The sequence below is a fragment of the Malaclemys terrapin genome, chromosome 3 (assembly GCF_027887155.1).
Source record: "Malaclemys terrapin pileata isolate rMalTer1 chromosome 3, rMalTer1.hap1, whole genome shotgun sequence".
In the NCBI taxonomy this organism is placed as follows: domain Eukaryota; kingdom Metazoa; phylum Chordata; order Testudines; family Emydidae; genus Malaclemys; species Malaclemys terrapin.
In genome coordinates this window covers 99,509,819-99,527,284 of record NC_071507.1, presented here as the reverse complement: position 1 = coordinate 99,527,284, position 17,466 = coordinate 99,509,819, and the positions used below count along the sequence as shown (strand labels likewise).

The window sequence follows — 17,466 nt, the reverse complement described above, 5'->3', positions numbered from 1 at the left end:
TTTAAAATGATGTAAGGAACTTAGATTTGTAATTGGGATTGCAGCTATTTTTAATCTGTAACCTTAATCCTAATCAAAGATATAAATATTAAGACATTATTTAAGAAAAGATATTTCTACAAGTATTATTGCTAAAGAATTAAATATTTCATTATCTCTTTTAAGGAAGTACTGGATGAAGCATGTTTACATTTGTTCTATTGTGTTACCATAATACTATAATTACACATTTAAATCAAATTGCTATTTGTGTGACATTGCTTTGATGTAGCCCCCATAGCCCATATAACCAAGCAGTCTGTTCTAACAAGCTCCTGCTCCCACTGAAGTCAAAGGCAAAACTCTGATTTACTTCGATGGGAGTAGGACTGGGTTCTACATAGAGTTTCATGTTTTGTCTGTTTTGTATCCATGGAGACCAATTTTGAAGAAAAAGGCAAAACTGCTTCCTATAGCCAAAAAGCCCACTTCCCCCGGCCTCCACTGGTATCAGTCTTCTGGATGTGTTCTCCCTAGTGGCCACAGAAGGTCAACCATTAGTAATGATGTTTTATAACATTGCTGTAGAGGTTCATGGCTTCCTCTAAAAATTAGATGGAAAAGCGATATTGTGTGTGTATGCATGTGGTAGTAAGCCCGTAATGACACTGCTTAGGAATACTGCTATCCTATTGGGTTGAAAAAGTAAACAAAGGACATAAAAATGTAGGTTGTTTTGTAAATCAAATCCTTATTTTTCAAATAAGATAGTTATGAAGACACCTTAAAAACAAGTATGTGTATTAATGTGTTTGAGTTTTTCTTTATTATATAGCCATTTTCCATCATCTACTATCAAAAGAGGATGTAGTCCTGCATCCACCCTCCCTTCTGTCATTGAAAGTGATGAAAATGTAAATGACACTTATTTGGATGTGATTCAAAATATGAGATTCTTGAGTGCAGAAGATAATGCCCAGGTAATAATGTTACATTTAAAAAAAAAAAAAACCTAACCCAGTTTTTTGCTGCAAATGACAGTGGAAGATGGAACATAAAAATTTTAATAGATGTAGATTTTAAACAAAAACTTTGTTACTGCATTGTTTCTTTTTGCATTAAAATTAACCAGTCTTTTACCTTTTTTATAGTTAGTCTTCCTACCTAGTTGGCATCAATATATCAGCATTTCCATTTTAACTTTCTATTTTTTGCAATATGTAGCTCATGTATTAAATCTACTAATCCTATTTTCAAAAAAAACCAGGAGTATTTGTGGCACCTTAGAGACTAACAAATTTATTTGAGCATAAGCTTTCGTGGGCTACAGCCCACTTCTTCGGATGCATAGAGTGGAACACACAGAAAGAAGGTATTTATACATACAGAGAACATGAAAAGGTGGAAGTTGCCACACCAATTGATTGGCCTCTTACAGCTGGTGTGGCTACTTCCAACTTTTTCCCCCAGGCCTGTGTCTGACTTTGAAGCCTAAAAAGCTTGAATCAGTGAAAAGGGATGAAAGCAGCTACAAGTGCAGTTAAGACATTTGTTTGTTTAGAATATCACTAGGATCAATATCACTGGGATTTTCAGTTTGTTAGTCTCCAACCTTTAAGTTCTCAGCCATTTTTGGCTTTTGTACACACATGATTTTACCATTTGCCCCGATATGGCAGCATAGGCTTTACACTGCTTGTGTGTGTATAATATGCTTACTGTATTTCAATTACAGTAGAGAGCTTACCTAGATACACAGCTACTTGGGAATAAATAACCCTCAAACCTAGACATGTAGGCCAATATTTTAAAGAAGGATGCTTTAAGTTAGTTTCTGAGTCCATATTTAGGCACCTAAATAAGTCTTGTTTTTCAAAAATTTTGAGCACTTTCCTGCTCCAGTGTGCTTCAGATCCTAACTTTAGACACCCATTTTTAAAAAATGCTACTCATAATATCTAAAATGAGTCATGGTGAACAGAGAGCAGGAGACTTTCAAGCAAACAAGTGGCAGATGGAACTTAAATCATATAACAGAGAACATAATTAGCAGTCTAAGGTGTCTCTGAGGATCAGATTGTATATTGGTGTATACTGGCACAATTCCATTAATTTGAATAATACTTTGCACTTCTATAGTGCCCATACATCTTGAGTTCCCAAACACTGACACAAATTCTGTCTGTTACGCTCATACAAATCATGAGCAACTGATAGGATTTGGCCTCTGTAGACTTTCAAAACGTGTAGAAAAGGGTTGACGTTCATGACAGTCACGTATTATCCAGCACAAATAGAACTTTGTTAGGCAGTAGTGCCTCATTCAAAAGTTTGACAATGGTTAAGTCGCTGGTGTGCTGAGACTGCTGCCTATCATGCTGACTAATATTGTTTCCTTGTACTCTGCCTATATCCAACTGTTGTCTTTTGTTTTATACTCAGATTATAAGTAGGCTTGACAGAATTTGATTTTTGTTTTTATAATCATTAGAGTCATATTGATTTTAAGCAATTTTTATTTTTATCAACTTACATGTTCACAATTGTGGGAATTTATGGGTGGTTAGACAATTATTTAATAACAGTAGACACTGAGATTTAAAATGTCAAAACTTTGCCCATTAAACCACAAATTACCAACGTCATATGTCAAAATATACAAACTAAATAGCATTAACTCAATCTTTAATGAGTTCTCAAACAGCATTTTTCTTTCTTTGTCTATCTGTAAATTTTAATTATTATCAATGGAGATATTTTTCATCAGTTTGCCTGGGTGAACTTGAAGTTTATCAGCATTTAATGATAAAAATCTAATCCTTCCTAGTCCAATTATAAACCCTTTGAGGCAGGCACTGTCTTTTTGTTCTGTGTTTGTACAGCACCTAGCACAGTATAACTGGGGCTCCTAGGCACTGTGGTAATACAAATAAATAATATATGAGTCCTATTGTATTAGATGCTGTCAAGGCTGATTCCCCACTCTGGCACTTCGAGTGCAGAAGGTGGGGGCCCACAAGGATTCTAAAAATTAATACTGGCCACTCCAGGCTGGTATTAAACTCCCTAGGTCACAGTTTCTCTCTGACCTTGGAGGGGTAGATGCTGCCACCACCCAAGTGCAAAATAAACCCCTTGGGAATTCCTTCCTGTGGGGTACCTTCAAGCCCTTTCACCCGCCCTCGAGGGAAGAGCTGAGAAAGAAAACAAAGGAAATTAGTTGTTGCCCCCAGCTAATTAAACAACATATGCACAAACCTCTTAGGGACACAACAATCCAATCCTGTTCTTAAAAAAAGGTAAATTTTATTAAAAACAAAAAGAAAGAAAATACATCTGGAACTTAGGCTTTTGCTAGATTTAAAAAACCCACTTACAAAATTTAAATATCAAGAATAACCTTCTTGAGGTCCATCTTAAAGGTTACAAGCAAAACAAAAGCATTTGGGGTTAGCACAGAGGAGTCCACAAGCCAATAAGAAATAAAAGAAATAACCGTAATTGCGTCTTTTTAGACATTCCCTGATTTACTGACACAGTTGAGGGTTCCAAATAAGTAGTTCTAGATATGATCTGATGATCTATGATCATACCTGGCTTAAAGCTTCTCATAGCATAACTGCTCCCTGTTCCTCTCTTTCCCAGAGAACCATAACACACAGACAAAGGGAAGGTTTTTCCCCAATTTTAAAAAGTTCTAGCTCTCCCATTGGCTCTTTTGGTCAGGTTCCCACTCCTTTCCTTTTTACCTGTGGGCTTGTTAACCCTTTACAGCAAAGTAAGTAGAGAACAGCTCCTAACAGGGATTTTTATAGCTAACTGGTACTTTGCAGAAATACTAAGAAATCGTAAACCAACTCCTAAGAGTTTACCATAGTTCTCCCCTGTATTTGGACTAGGAAATAATGATAAAAAGTGAACTTTCTTTTCTCCCATTTCTTTGCATGCAGAGTGATTAGAATATGGAAAGGAATGAAAAGGAAAGCCATTACCATGGAATTTAGTCACTCATAGTTGGTGCTGATCTCAAAGGGGAAAAAACAACAAACTCCTTAATGGCTCAGTCTCAAAGATATGTCAAAGCTGAACCAGTTATTTAAAAATCCCCACCGTCTGTTTCTGGCACAAATTGAAAATATAAATGGGGGCGAAATCCTCCCTTTTAAATATTTATAACTGATGCACTATGCCCACCAGCAGGGTCATAAATCATATTTGAGGATTACAAAGATCTAACTGAGGGTGTTCTTGACTTCCTTCATAAACAGTCAGAGAATATCTTTTATTAAGACACACCATGTTCCATAACCAAATGGCAAGCTCATATAGACAGTGTTTGATGCATTGAAATAAAAACATTTCCTGTTGTGGATATCCTTGATTATGTTTGTTTGTAACATTTTAAAAGCAAGTTTCAAGTATGTAGGACCAGATCTTCAGCCATTGTAAATTGGTGTAGTTTTGTCACAAAGTACCCCAAACTTGTTGGTGGAGGGAGGCCTTTAAAATCAAATACATTGTTTTTATGTAATATGTGTGTTATATAAAATAAGATATTTAATGTTATTAGTATGACAAGTTTTAGATTTCTTTCTTATTAATTACAATGTTCATGAAAATCTTTTAAAAACGTGTGAAAACAAGTTGTAATAGAATCTTATTGTTTATTATAATTATAAGCTGAATCTGTGTGTTGAAACACTGAATTTCTACAAATATAGATAGTTAATTAGAAAGCGATAGACATCTGTGTGCCAGAAGCATAAACGTTGCTTGGAATGTTACTTTAATTTTCTCCTGTAGTTCCTGGCTGTAGAAACCACACTGATTGTGAATTCTGGTCTGTCACAAAAGGGCAAGGAAGCAGAGAGTGTCAAGGGCAAGTAAGAACGTACATGAGACAGATATTGAGAAAAATGGAATGGTAGGAAAGAGACGTGGGAGTGGGAGTCAGTCTGAGGGCAATCTGATTCATAGATGAAATGTAAGATGTCATGAGCAGCTAATTGACTTATACTTGAACTTTACTTTTGCCTCAATTTAAATCTCAAGTGAAAAATTTCATACCTATTAATGGGGAATGCAAATTGGAAATAAGGAAAAAAGAAGTGTGTGTGTGTGTGCGCACGCACATGTGCATTTTTATAGATATATTCTGCCTGCCATGAAAGACAAAATAGTGATTATAAATTGGTGAAGAATTTCACACAAATGTTTTAAATGGCAAAAATCACCTTCAGAAGCATAGAGCTACAGCTGGTCAGTTTTCTTTCATGAGACACCTTTGTCTCTTTGTTTTAAAGAAGTATTAAATTTATTTTGAAGAGGCATGCAGTCCTTACTTGAGATAAGCAATTCAGAAACAATGCTGAAAGTCAAGCCTTGATATCCCTGATACACAGATTATTGCCAATCTCTGTTTTTTAATCTTGTAGTCTACAAAGTCTGGATAACTTTTTCTCCATTTTTAAGCATCAAGAGCTTTGTGTTTAAAACCTTCAGGAGATAAGCTGGGCAATTACTGTTCTACACCATGTCAATTTAAGACCCTCCAATAAAAGGCACTTATATATGATTTTACATCTAAGGTTCTCACAGCACTTTTATTTTTTTACAATAAAAATTGTCGAACAATTATTTTTTGTAAGTTTCAGGCTGACATTTCAAAGTAGTCTCTTGGCCTTCTTTTTGACTGCATACATTTTTTCATGGGGGAAAAAACTATTTCCTGAACAAAGGAGAGTTCAGAATTTGATTTATCATTCATTTTTATGCTTATTCCCTTTAAGGATAAGAAAAAGGCAAAAGATTAGATTATACATTTGTCAGCTGTTCAAAACACAGTTCTACCAAATTCTTTTGAGAAGATGATGATTCTGAATACAAAGATGTTTCTTTGTAGCTCTGCCAACTAAAATTCACACTTGATTTATCCAGGATGGAGAATATTCCTCTTACACAAGTGTTAACCTGTTACCCTCACCTGATCTTGGGAGGTTCATAACTGACAATAAACAGTAACCTACGTGTTAAAATAAGTTAGGATGCTTAGAAAATGCAAGAAGGGTAAATAAATGTAAAATATTTGTTTAGGCTTTGCAATAAGCTACATTATGGCCTGGTAAGGTATAGTGATTAACATGAGGCCTAGCAAGGCCTAGCAGGTAGTATGAGTTACAGTAAGTACTTGACTTAGGGTTATAAGGTTTGTAGGAGTTTTTACAATATATAGCTTGTAATGAACAAGTACGCTGCAAAAACATGAAAATGTTTTTGGGGGATTTGTAGTATGTGTAACCATGAGTTTAACGTTATTAATGTATTGAAAATGTATTAATGTAGTATTGACACAAATAGCTTATATCAGCAATTAAAACTCCAATTATGGGTACTTGGAAACTCACATGTGGATAAGGGGCCAACACCTAAGAAAATATAGCCACAAATGGTGTCTCCCATCTGATACTGGTCAAATCCACGTCTGTTTTTGACTCCATACTGAAAGGGGGACAAACCTTAGAAAAGCAGGATTGTCCAGCTTAATACTGGATAACTGGTCTGCCTAGGCACCAGGTAGCTGCTGGAGCCATTCCCCTGTGTTGCCCCTCTTGCCCCTGCCAAACCCACTCCCATTGGAAAGGAGAGAATTTTTCTCCTCCAAATTGCAAAGACATTTAACCACTGAGTATTAAGCATAATTATAGACCTATCGCACTACAATATCCAGAAATCCTCAGACTGCTGCCCTTTTTAATCATCTTGCTTCTCAGCTACTTCAGCCTCATACTCTCTGATATTGCTCTCCTCTAAGGCATCCAGAATGCAGCTGCTAAAAGTCATCATCTTTGTCCATTGACTCAACCACATCCTCTTTAAACATTTCTATTAGTTCCCCTTTTCTACCACACCAAAGACATCTTGACCTTGCCTTTAAGGCCCCACATAATGCCACCATTACCTACATATCCAAATTAGTCTCACCACAGCCAGCTTCCTCTGCTCTGAAAATGATGATCCAGCCTTTCTGATCCACTTACTTCCTAACTGTGTGTGCTTTTTTTTTTTTTTTTTGAGGCTGTCCATATACTTGGAATGCCCTCCCAATTATGGTCTGCCAATCTTCAATCCCCTCCTCATTTAGCTCTTTCCTTAAGATCTGCTGCTTACACCCTTACTTAAAGAAGTGAGTGAAAAATAGAATTTTTTAAAGAACTAACTCACCATTACGTGTATATACAGGATCTCAACTGAGTAACTGCGCAGTCTTTCAACTGTACCAATGTCCTTCCTCCGAATCCACTACTGTTTGTTACTGCCACTTACCATATCACATCTAAAATTTGACCCTGATCCTGTAATCCTGCAGTTAGTTCAATGGGACTGTTCATGTGCATAAAGATGTACCCAAATGAAGTAAGGCCTTAGATTATAAGCGCTTCAGACTTCTTCCTAGTTTTCTAGGCATTTTCTTTAGATGCCTAGAAAATGTATCTTCAAATCAGTGACTTCACAACATCATCTTGCCTGAGATTAGATAGGTAAAATAGATTCCTCCAACATTAGCGGCATGCAGAAATAAAGTATGGGAAATCTTGTCAGTGGAAAAAATGACAGACAGCTTTATTTGAGGATCAAATAGATTTTATTGTTTATGGTTACCATTTTTTGAATTTGAACGAAATAAATAGTGTCATGGTGAGTTGGTAACAACAAGGGCCAGGTTCAATATCTATGGGTTCCTCTTAGCAATTTAAAACAGAATCAGCTTGAGCCCCCAAATAGGAACCCAAGAAAAGAAAACATCACCTTTGGTGCCTCTAAGAGGCAATACTTCCTCAATCACAAGCACTGAGCCGGTGTAAACAAGAGAGCTCTGATTAAAAGGGAAAGGGAACCCAGCATTAATTTGGGAAAACACCACATCATTATTTCAAAAGTATGTAACAAGAAGCAAACACTCACCTCACAGTACGTTGGACAACGTCCTTTGCCTTGTGGTGTCGAAGTCCCTTTAACATCCTACTCACAGTTGTTCTGGGTCAGTGAAGACCCAGAATTCAAAGGTGAATTAATGTGGGTTCATCTCCCATCCCTGAAAAGGGGGGAAGCGAATGGAGCAATGCCTTCACTGCTGCCACCTCTGCAACTGGCCTTACAGCCACCATAGTTTAACACTACCAACTTAAACGCCATTATCTTCGACACAAGAAAAAAAATTAATTACCAAAAGCCTAAGAAGAGTTCAGAAAAAAAAGAATAAAAAAATCTGTGTCAAAAGGGTAGTTGACATAAAAGGAAAAGTCTATAGGTTTGTGGGACACTTCAACATTTTTCAGTGCAAAGGTGAAACATAAGTGCTTGGCAGCATTATCAAGGACATCCTCACCCACTGATATTTTCTTCAACACCATATTCAAAGTGGGAATAAGAAACAATTGCAGAGAATCTGTCACCTTTGTTTAGCAGAAAACAACTTGTACAATCAAAAAATATGTCATGTTGTAGAAAACATGAAGGTAGAAGAATGAGGAGAAAGTGGATTTTTTTTTTAAAAGGGAAAGAGGATTTGTGTTTTAGTTTCCTGGCTTACTGGTGATGGGTTATTCTTAAATTGTACCATAGCACTTAAGATGTACAATCATGTCAAGATCCTCTAGAACAGTGGTGGGCAACCTGCGGACCGCACACAGCCCATCAGGGTAATCTGCTGGTGGGCTGCACGACAGTTTGTTTACATTGACCATCCGCAGGCATGGCCACCTGCAGCTCCCAGTAGCCGCGGTTCACCATTCCCAGCCAATGGGAACTGCGGGAAGTGGATGGGAGGTGGGCCCATATGAATGCACCTTAGAACTCTCTCTTCGCTCACTAAGGACAACCAACAGTGCAGTGCAGTGGAGGGAAAGAGGAGTGGTGTGATAAAGGTACATTTGTTCATCAGACTTTCACATCATAAGATGTGAAACTGATGCAAAGGACACTGCACAATGTAATGTGGGGCTTTTGGCTATGTGCTTTTGAATCAGGGTTATGGTGTTTTCCCAAATTAATGCTGGGTTCCCTTTCTCTTTTAATAAAAGTTTTCATTTGTTATAGCAAACTCTGCGCTTGTGAGTGGGGAAATTATTGCCCACGGTGGTGTTTAGTTTTCCCAGATTACTGCTTGGGGGCTCAAGAAGATTCTGTTTTGTAAAGAGGAAGCCTAGATATTGAACCTGGCTCCAGTTGCTGACAATTCCACCTTACACTACTAAGCTGCCTCCTCTTTTGACTAGAGGCCACATTAGCTGTTCAGCAGAGAAGGCATCTCAGTTGAAAGTAACCATTTGGGAGCGAGCTTGCAGCAACAGCAACAGCAACCTGGGCAATACTGCTTGTCACAACCACAAAGTGCTCTGGGGTTTCCCCAAAGATCAAGGGACCTGTGACCAAGTGTTTCATGAAGCCAAAAGGCCAGCTTGAGAATTAGTTATGATCTGTAAGAAAACTCAGTGACAAATTCCTAACCCTAATGATGTTTGCTTTTTCCTTATTTTCCGTGGAAAAGGGCTAGAAATGTACTCATTTTTTAAATGAAAACAGATTAGCCCTGACATTTCTAGGTCCCCAAGAGAATGATGGAGCCTGAGGGCTTTGCATTTCACATAGGCTGGCTCTGGGAATACCTTGCAAAACAATTGCACTCCAACATACACTTCAGAATACACAAACATAGTGCATATTGTGGCAATTGCAGAATTTTTTATTAAAGCTTTGGAGGACCCAAATACTGTAAGCAGCAGCTAGTCACAATCAAGGCATTAAAGACTATGGATCTAATGGATCTAGGATCTTATCATAGTGCTGAGAGTCTTATTGGAATTGTGCTATGAACATTGTACTACATTTTAGCAATGTAAATATTTTGGGCTTTATCTTTTCTTCCAGAGCTCAATTGTTTTTACTTTTATTTTTATTAATTTATTTGAGGGGTGGGAAGTATAGGAGAAGGCGTGTTCCAACTTTTTAAATTGTTTTCCCCTGTGTGATTGGTTTGAAAATAACCATGTTCTTCCCCCTTCTGACCTCATCACCTCAAATACTGCTCCCTCAGATAAACACTCAAACAAAGATCTTCAGAGTTAGCTGGAACAACTGTAGTGAAGAAAATTAGTAAAGCTGCTATATTTGTGTCTGAGTTTCACTTCAGAATAGCCTGAATTCTCTATAATATGTAAGTAGCTGTAAATATAAGGTATTCCCTACCTGTTATTTTCATCCTACTGCTTACTCTCAATATCTTTTTTAAAAAGTTTAAATTTTTGCTCTCTGGCAGGAATGCTACATGGGAAATAACAATATCAGAAAATAGAACTGACCCTGCTTCCTCTTAGTGCTTGATTAAATTAATGTTGCAGTATGTGATTTGTGACTCCTCTGCAATATGCCTTTTGATTTTACAAAAAAAAAAAAGCTTCTCATATCACTAATGAATATTAAATTAGTTCATTTAAATAAATATATTTTGTGTGGTTGCCATTCTCTGGGCATTCTGATGAGGGGAGCTTCATTAATCAATATTGCCACATTACCAAAGGGTAGTTCCTCAGCTTGATGTCAATGGAGCTATGACAGCTTACACCAGCAAAGTATCTTCCCCCATATATTAAATTCATATTTAAGGGACATGTTTTTCCATAAAACGCCTTTTGTTATATCTGTTGCAATGTTAATTCAGAAATTTTACCATATATAACTGTAAAACCACTGGACTTTACTATGTCATTGTCCCTGCATCCCCCAACATGAGATCTTGATTGAACAGCGTAGATGTATGGCCATTGCAAAGCCCCATCTGGCACTTGCCTAATGTTCCACGAAAACAATGCTAAAGGGAATGCATCTGTTTTGCAAGCCTTAACAAGTGCAATGGCTTAGTGTGCATCTGCAAGATGATATGCCTACGTTGCCTGGGTGCTGAAGGTGTTTGCTCCCACTTTGGTACTCACTAGTTCTCAGAACCACAGTTTGGCAGAGTGTGTGTCTACACATACATACATGTCTGTTTGCATGTATATTTAGTAGACCCACAATACACATATAGTAAGTTGCTCATCCATGTGATAGATAGCATTCATCTCTGTCCCATCAGCACTCTGCTATGAATTCATCTCTGTGTGAGACTCTGATATTCCAAACCTCTCACCAGATTCAAACAGCCTCCATTTTTTGAAACAGGCAACCTGATAAGCAAACTTTTTTATTCTTACCCTTCAAATGTGGAATCTTATTCCAAAATTGCACTGCTTTGAAGTCCACAACAGGCAATATTGAGGCCTAGGACAGTATTAGTTCTAAGTTTAAAATGCCCCAAATCCCTCCTTTCCAAATGGATAAAGAACTCATTTCTACCCCTGGAAGGCTGTATGGTAATGAAGTTTTAAATAATGACATCATGATTATTTAAAAAAAGCTATTTTAGTTACTTTTTAGGTGTTTCTAAAATATATTAAAATAATTGTTTTTTTGTGTGCGGAACTGCACAGCTGGAATCACAATAAAAAAGGGAGCCTGGCTTTATAGGTGAAGGATTATGAAAAACAGTAATAATAGTATTTTCATAAACCTTCTTAGCACTTTTGAAATAGTTTTCCTGCAAAATATGGTGCATGCATAGAACACCTGAGGGGGTGAGGTGGTGTATTATTTGTACTGATACTTGTTTGAGATTACCAGTGTAACTCACTGTACTAAAAAAACGATAATAGTATGATTTCATATACATCTACCTATGTATCTGTACAGCCTATATGAAGTCTTAAGAATGTGTACTGTGACACATGATGGGGTTGGCATAGGAGTATTATTGCATTAGTTTGCTAAGTTTATCTGACTCATGAGTGGCTTTACCACAAGTGAAATATGTAAATTATACCAACCTGTTGTCAATAAAAACCTTTATGCCACTGAACACATCATGCATTTATATCACACATTTTTAGAAGTTATTTTAGATATGTTTTTTGTAGTGGTTTCAAAGAAAAAGAACATTTTGGAATTGTCTGTAATCCTTGCCGTGTTATTTGTTAAAGTTTTGGTAACATTAAAACTATAAGGTACATTATGACATCTTTATTATTTTACAGTTTCCCTATGGCATGGCTTTCATTTCATTTTCATTTTTTACTGGTTATTGGTTTCTTTATCATTAAATATAGCCCTCTGAATTTAAGTGTGCCTAAAGTCATACCCTCAGTCATTTTTGTGCTATTAACTGCGGGTGTCAACTGTAATTAGGGATACCATTTGTTTTCCATATTTTGAGGTTAACCAAGCTGCCTGTCTGTTCTGAAGCAGTTAAACTATACATAAATAAATATTAAAAAGGCAAAGTTTAATCAGTAAGAATGAGATCTTAGCATCCTTACTGAGGCACAACTCCCATTAGGCTGTATATTTGAACTGTGTTAGTTTGTGTATTTGATGTATTACATAGATATAACATATCTGCTAGATAGTCTAACTTAACCATATGTCAGAGGGGTAGCCGTGTTAGTGGGGTAACCATAAGTGATTGTCTTATTGTATATTAAGAGATATATAGAAATTTTTTTTTTTTATTTTAAATTTACTTCTCAGCAACATGTATGTAGCCAGGCCTACATATGTAAGATTGTCTTGACCAGATTTTATTTTTTCCTATATAGGAGACTTCCTTCATTCAACAGCATAACACAGAAGGCCCCACTAAAGGTAATCTATTTGTGATTAAAATAGATCATGTTCATTCTTTCACTGATTTCATATGACTTTGGGACTAAATCTTACTCTTATTGAAATCGATAGCAAAAATGTTAATGTCATTGGGAACAGGACTTAGTCCATAGTGAGAGATTTCAGAGAACTGGAAATATAATGTAATGGTTTTGTACACTGCAGTCCTGAGTGGTTTTAATTAATGTACATAAATATTTTGAAAAATAAATACTTCTGAAACATTTACAATTTTCTTTCAACATATATATATATATATATATATATATATATAGTATGCTGTTTTTGTCTTTTCGTGATCATTATGAATACTGTTTTAATTTAGGGGGAAAAAGTGAAAGGCGAAAATAAATGAGAGCTTTCATTGTGAGAAAAGTTGCATTTTAAATGTGTGTGCAGAGGAGGGAGTTTTGAGCAGTGACTGGACACAATGTCCAGTCATTTTTCAAAATACATACTTAAAGCAGAATATAGATTTTTTTTGATTCAGATGCATGTTGGGTCTTGACAGAAGAAGGGAGTGAAAATATTGTAGCACTGTAGACTGCAGAACCACTTCCAGTATTCTTAGGTATTGCAGGCTTGAAAATTTGTGAATCAACATAAAGAGCTCAGTTCAGCAGAAGGTATCAACAGCCTTCCAAACCACAGAGGCTTGGAAGGTGACGGTATGTGCATGATACTACACAGCAGGCTGCCTATCCAGCCTTACTGCATAGGACTCATAATTAGTAAAAGCTATTCCTACCTACCAGAGGTGTGGAGTTACCTCACAGTGAAGAGGAGTAAATGTAAATGTGATTCCAGCTGTATACACCACAACTTCATATTCTTCATCTGTGCCTCATCTCTTCACTCCTGGCTGGAGCTCTGCAGCCTCTAGTAGTTGTAGACTTAGGGCAGAGGTAACTTAAGTGCAGCTCTAGAATGTGGAAAAGGCACAGAATTTAGACTTTTAAAACATTTTTTTTTTGTTTTTTCATAAAACATCTGTGATCCATTATTTCAAGCATCCAGAAATAGAATTAATTCTATGTGAAGGAAAACACACATACAGTACAGTAACCACTATTGTAAATAACAGCAATAAAGCAAGAGACATATTCACATTACACAAATTTCTCTTATTATTTTACCATTACCTCTATTAAAGAAAACATGAAACCTGCCAACTAGTTGTAATAACCTAAAAACACCAAAGTATTTGGTGCTGCCGCAAAAAGAAAAATAAATGCATCAGTTGAGATATGCTAAAACTTGAATGTAGATTGATGATGGACATGTCCAGTTATTATTAAATCTTGGAGCACGTAGTAAGCATATCCGACCAAATCATGACAGAACCCACACTGTTACAGTTTTTAAACAAATTAATCAAGAGAGTATCCACTGCAGACAAACTTTGTTTCTGAGATTATGTTCTTAAGGACTGTTATAAGGTTAATATGGTGCTTGAACTTATTCTCTTTGAGATTATTAAATATTATTAGACAATATACTTACTAATCTTAACTCAATGAAGGATCATTGCATCAAATTGTTTAGGTGGAAAGATACTCTTCAACTATTTCTCTTAGTACTGTGATGAGACAATATTTAATACAAATAGAGGTAATATATGTGCCGTGTAAGTGTGGAATAGATGACCCCTTAAAACTGCCATGCATGGGCAATTGGAGAAATTTTATATCCATCACTGTCAATTGATTTTTGAAGCTAGTGTATCTCAATAGCCAAATTGATCCCTTCTCCACTTCCTCTACAGTGTACTATTGCTAAAACTGAATTACTCATAGAGGGAAGGCTCATCAGTTGGTGCAGCAGGACTCGAGTAGAATGACAATATGACAGACTGTTAATAATACTAGTCATTTGTAACGTGCAAAAGTGGAATAGTTGCCAATTAAAATGGGTAAAAACACAGAGAGATTTAGAGATATCTTCATAGGAATCAAGCAGTGTGTCCTGACTTGGAAAGATGCATCTTTAAGATTTCTCAGTTTCTCCCTATTTAACTGAGGGAAAGAGAGCAGCCTGTTCCCTGCAAGTGGTTTTTTTTTTTTTTAAGTCTGGTTTCTGTTGAAGAGGAGCCCCCAACCCTCATCAGACACCCCTTCTCTGTCTGCTGCTTTTCCAGAACTCTCATGCAGCTGAAAGAGAAAAGAATTGAAGAGATCCCCATGGGCAGGGTAATCAGGAAGAGAAACCTCTCCTTATTAGAACTCTTCCACTGTGCAAGAAGGCAACTGGGTGTGAAAGGGGAAATGTAATGATGCATATCACATGCGTGGAGTGGAGACATGCTTTGCTGTGAGTTCCCAGCCAAGGAAGCAATGTGCAGGAGATGGGAGAGATGAACTATAGGTGAGGCCAGAGAATCCTCTTTCCATTCTTTTCCCATCAGGTGAGGATTGTCTGTCATTCAGCAGCAGATCATTTGGCCTGGTTTTGAAATCTCCCTTCATAGTACTGTGCAGGGGTTCACACACAGCATGGAGAGTCAGTCTGTGCACCATGTACACACTCCTTATATGTTCCCCCACCCTCAACACTGCAAAGGGTGAGGGGTTTGCAGGACACTGGCCATACATCTTATGATACTAGTGGTGGCCAGGCTACCCAGATTCTTTGTGGCTAGGTTCTCTGAGCACGGCTTCCATGCTGGATTGTATCCACTAAAACCTTGTAATTCCTCCTGCATTTGGTCTTTGTGTAGAGAACAGGCTATCACCCTATGACATACCAGGGTACAATCCAGACTAATGTATTGCTGGGCCACTCCTGCCTATGCTGCCGTTTACAATGCTTTGCTGTTGCAGCTCCAACCTGGGCTGCTCACAAACAGCCTCCAGCATACAAATCACTCCCAGCTATGTCTGTGTGTACACTGCAGCCAGCCAGTCACACCTTGGTTCTTACCAGCCTTAAAAATCACCACAGGGTGACACCAACATACTCCCAGTCCCAGATTTCCCCCCGGAAATGTATGTCCTGTACTGCCCAATCCTCTCCTGGTCAGAACAAATATATTAAGTCTGTTATTCCTTTCAGAGAATAATATGCACACAATTTGTTACACCGAATGGGGTTTCCTAGACACTTCAACTTGAACACACTGGATTAGATAAAACAAGTTTATTAACTAGAAAGGTAGATTAGAAGTGAGTACAAGTAATGAAGCATAAAAGTCAGAAATGGTTACAAGAAAAATAAAGATAAGACGCTTATTAATTCTTAACTTAACAAACTATATTAGATTCAAGCAAAGTTTCTCATCACATGCTCCAGCAGATTATTGACCAAACTCGCAGGTCAGGATCCTTCCCACAGACTCCAATGTCTGCTTCCTCTGTCTCTTCAGGTGCAGTAAATGCAATGGGCAGGGAGAGAAAGAGGGGTGCCTTGGGGTGTTTGTCCCACCTTTTTATAGTTTCAGTCCCTCTTTTGAAAAACATTTCCAACTCAGAACCAAGAGACAATGAGTCTATGTGGAAGGATATTCCCTGCTGGTTTTCTCACCTGTTGGAACTTCCTTTGGCTTCCCTTCCTGCTTGATGACTGTTTACTGCTTAAATGCACAATAAGCAGGGCACATATTCCTTTGTTTAGGACAGACCTGTTTACCAGCTTCTGTTTGGGCAGGGGTGTGGGGTTTGAAATATGTTAATAATACCATAAAAGGGAATCTTATAACTTCACATTCAATGTTGCTAAACATATTTTACCAGGACAATACTGACCAGCAAATTATGAGTATTCAGATGATACCCTACAAGGCATATTTTGTACAAAGATTATTACATAGTGTTCAGAGGGTATATTCTGTCACAAACCCTTGATAAATATACATAATAATTACAGGCTTCAGAGGCTGGAGTTCCTGGCTCTCATAGGATGCTTTCCTAATGGCCTTGAGGTAAAAATGTAGCTTTATTTTCTTTAAATAATGCTGTGACTGTACACACCATATTCTTCATAGTGATATTATGAAATGATTATGGCATAATTATGATACATTTTTTACAAGACAGGTCATGTAAGGTGTCATTGGAAAAGTTATGATTTGCTGAATATAATTATCCTATTTGTGTGCATGTATCGTTTTTGTATTTGAAGTTATGAATATTGACTATATATCTGTATTTCACATGTAGTCAAACCTGGGTGACACCCATTAGGCAAGAGGCTTCCAGTCTAAATAGCTGGTTGTGAAGAGCCCATTCAGGATAATGAGCCATTAGGGAAAACAATAGTCCTTAGGAGAAGCTTATCCCCCACCCATGAGTCTTCCTGAGAACGCTCCAGACAGCCTCTAAGTAATGGCTGCTATGATTCTGCAAGGGCATGTGACTAGCCCACATGACTCTGGACTCCATTTTGGGGGCCTGTATTTTTCCACAAACTGGTCTGGGAACTGGTTTTGGAACAAAGGGTTCCCACCATTTGCTAAAGCTATATAAGGCAGGGAGTGACATCATCTATTGTTCTTCACTGCCCCACAACTCAAAACCTGAGAGAAGATCCTAAGGAAAAGGACTTGGAATGGGGGTGGGGATCCCAAACTGCAAAGCAAGTGCAGCTTGTGCCTTGAGAATCAGCAAGCCTGCTTGTATCGTCAGTCAGGATGAGAGATTGTTAATTCAAATCCTATCCTTCTAGTATGTTAAACTTTGTGTTTTTGTTTCTTTACTAGGTAATCTACTTTGATCTGTTCGCTATCACTTATAATCACTT

At 37.3% G+C, this 17,466-nt stretch overlaps 1 protein-coding gene across 2 annotated transcripts in view; it reads left to right on the top strand.

Moving 5' to 3' along the window:
- Positions 1-17,466, top strand: part of ADGB (androglobin) — a 206,653-nt gene that overhangs the window by 85,547 nt on the left and 103,640 nt on the right. For both annotated transcript variants that reach the window (XM_054024508.1, XM_054024507.1), the window contains exons 13-14: positions 815-959; positions 12,666-12,711. In XM_054024508.1, the coding sequence (XP_053880483.1) occupies positions 815-959; positions 12,666-12,711 (191 nt within the window). The remainder of the gene's footprint in view (positions 1-814; positions 960-12,665; positions 12,712-17,466) is intronic.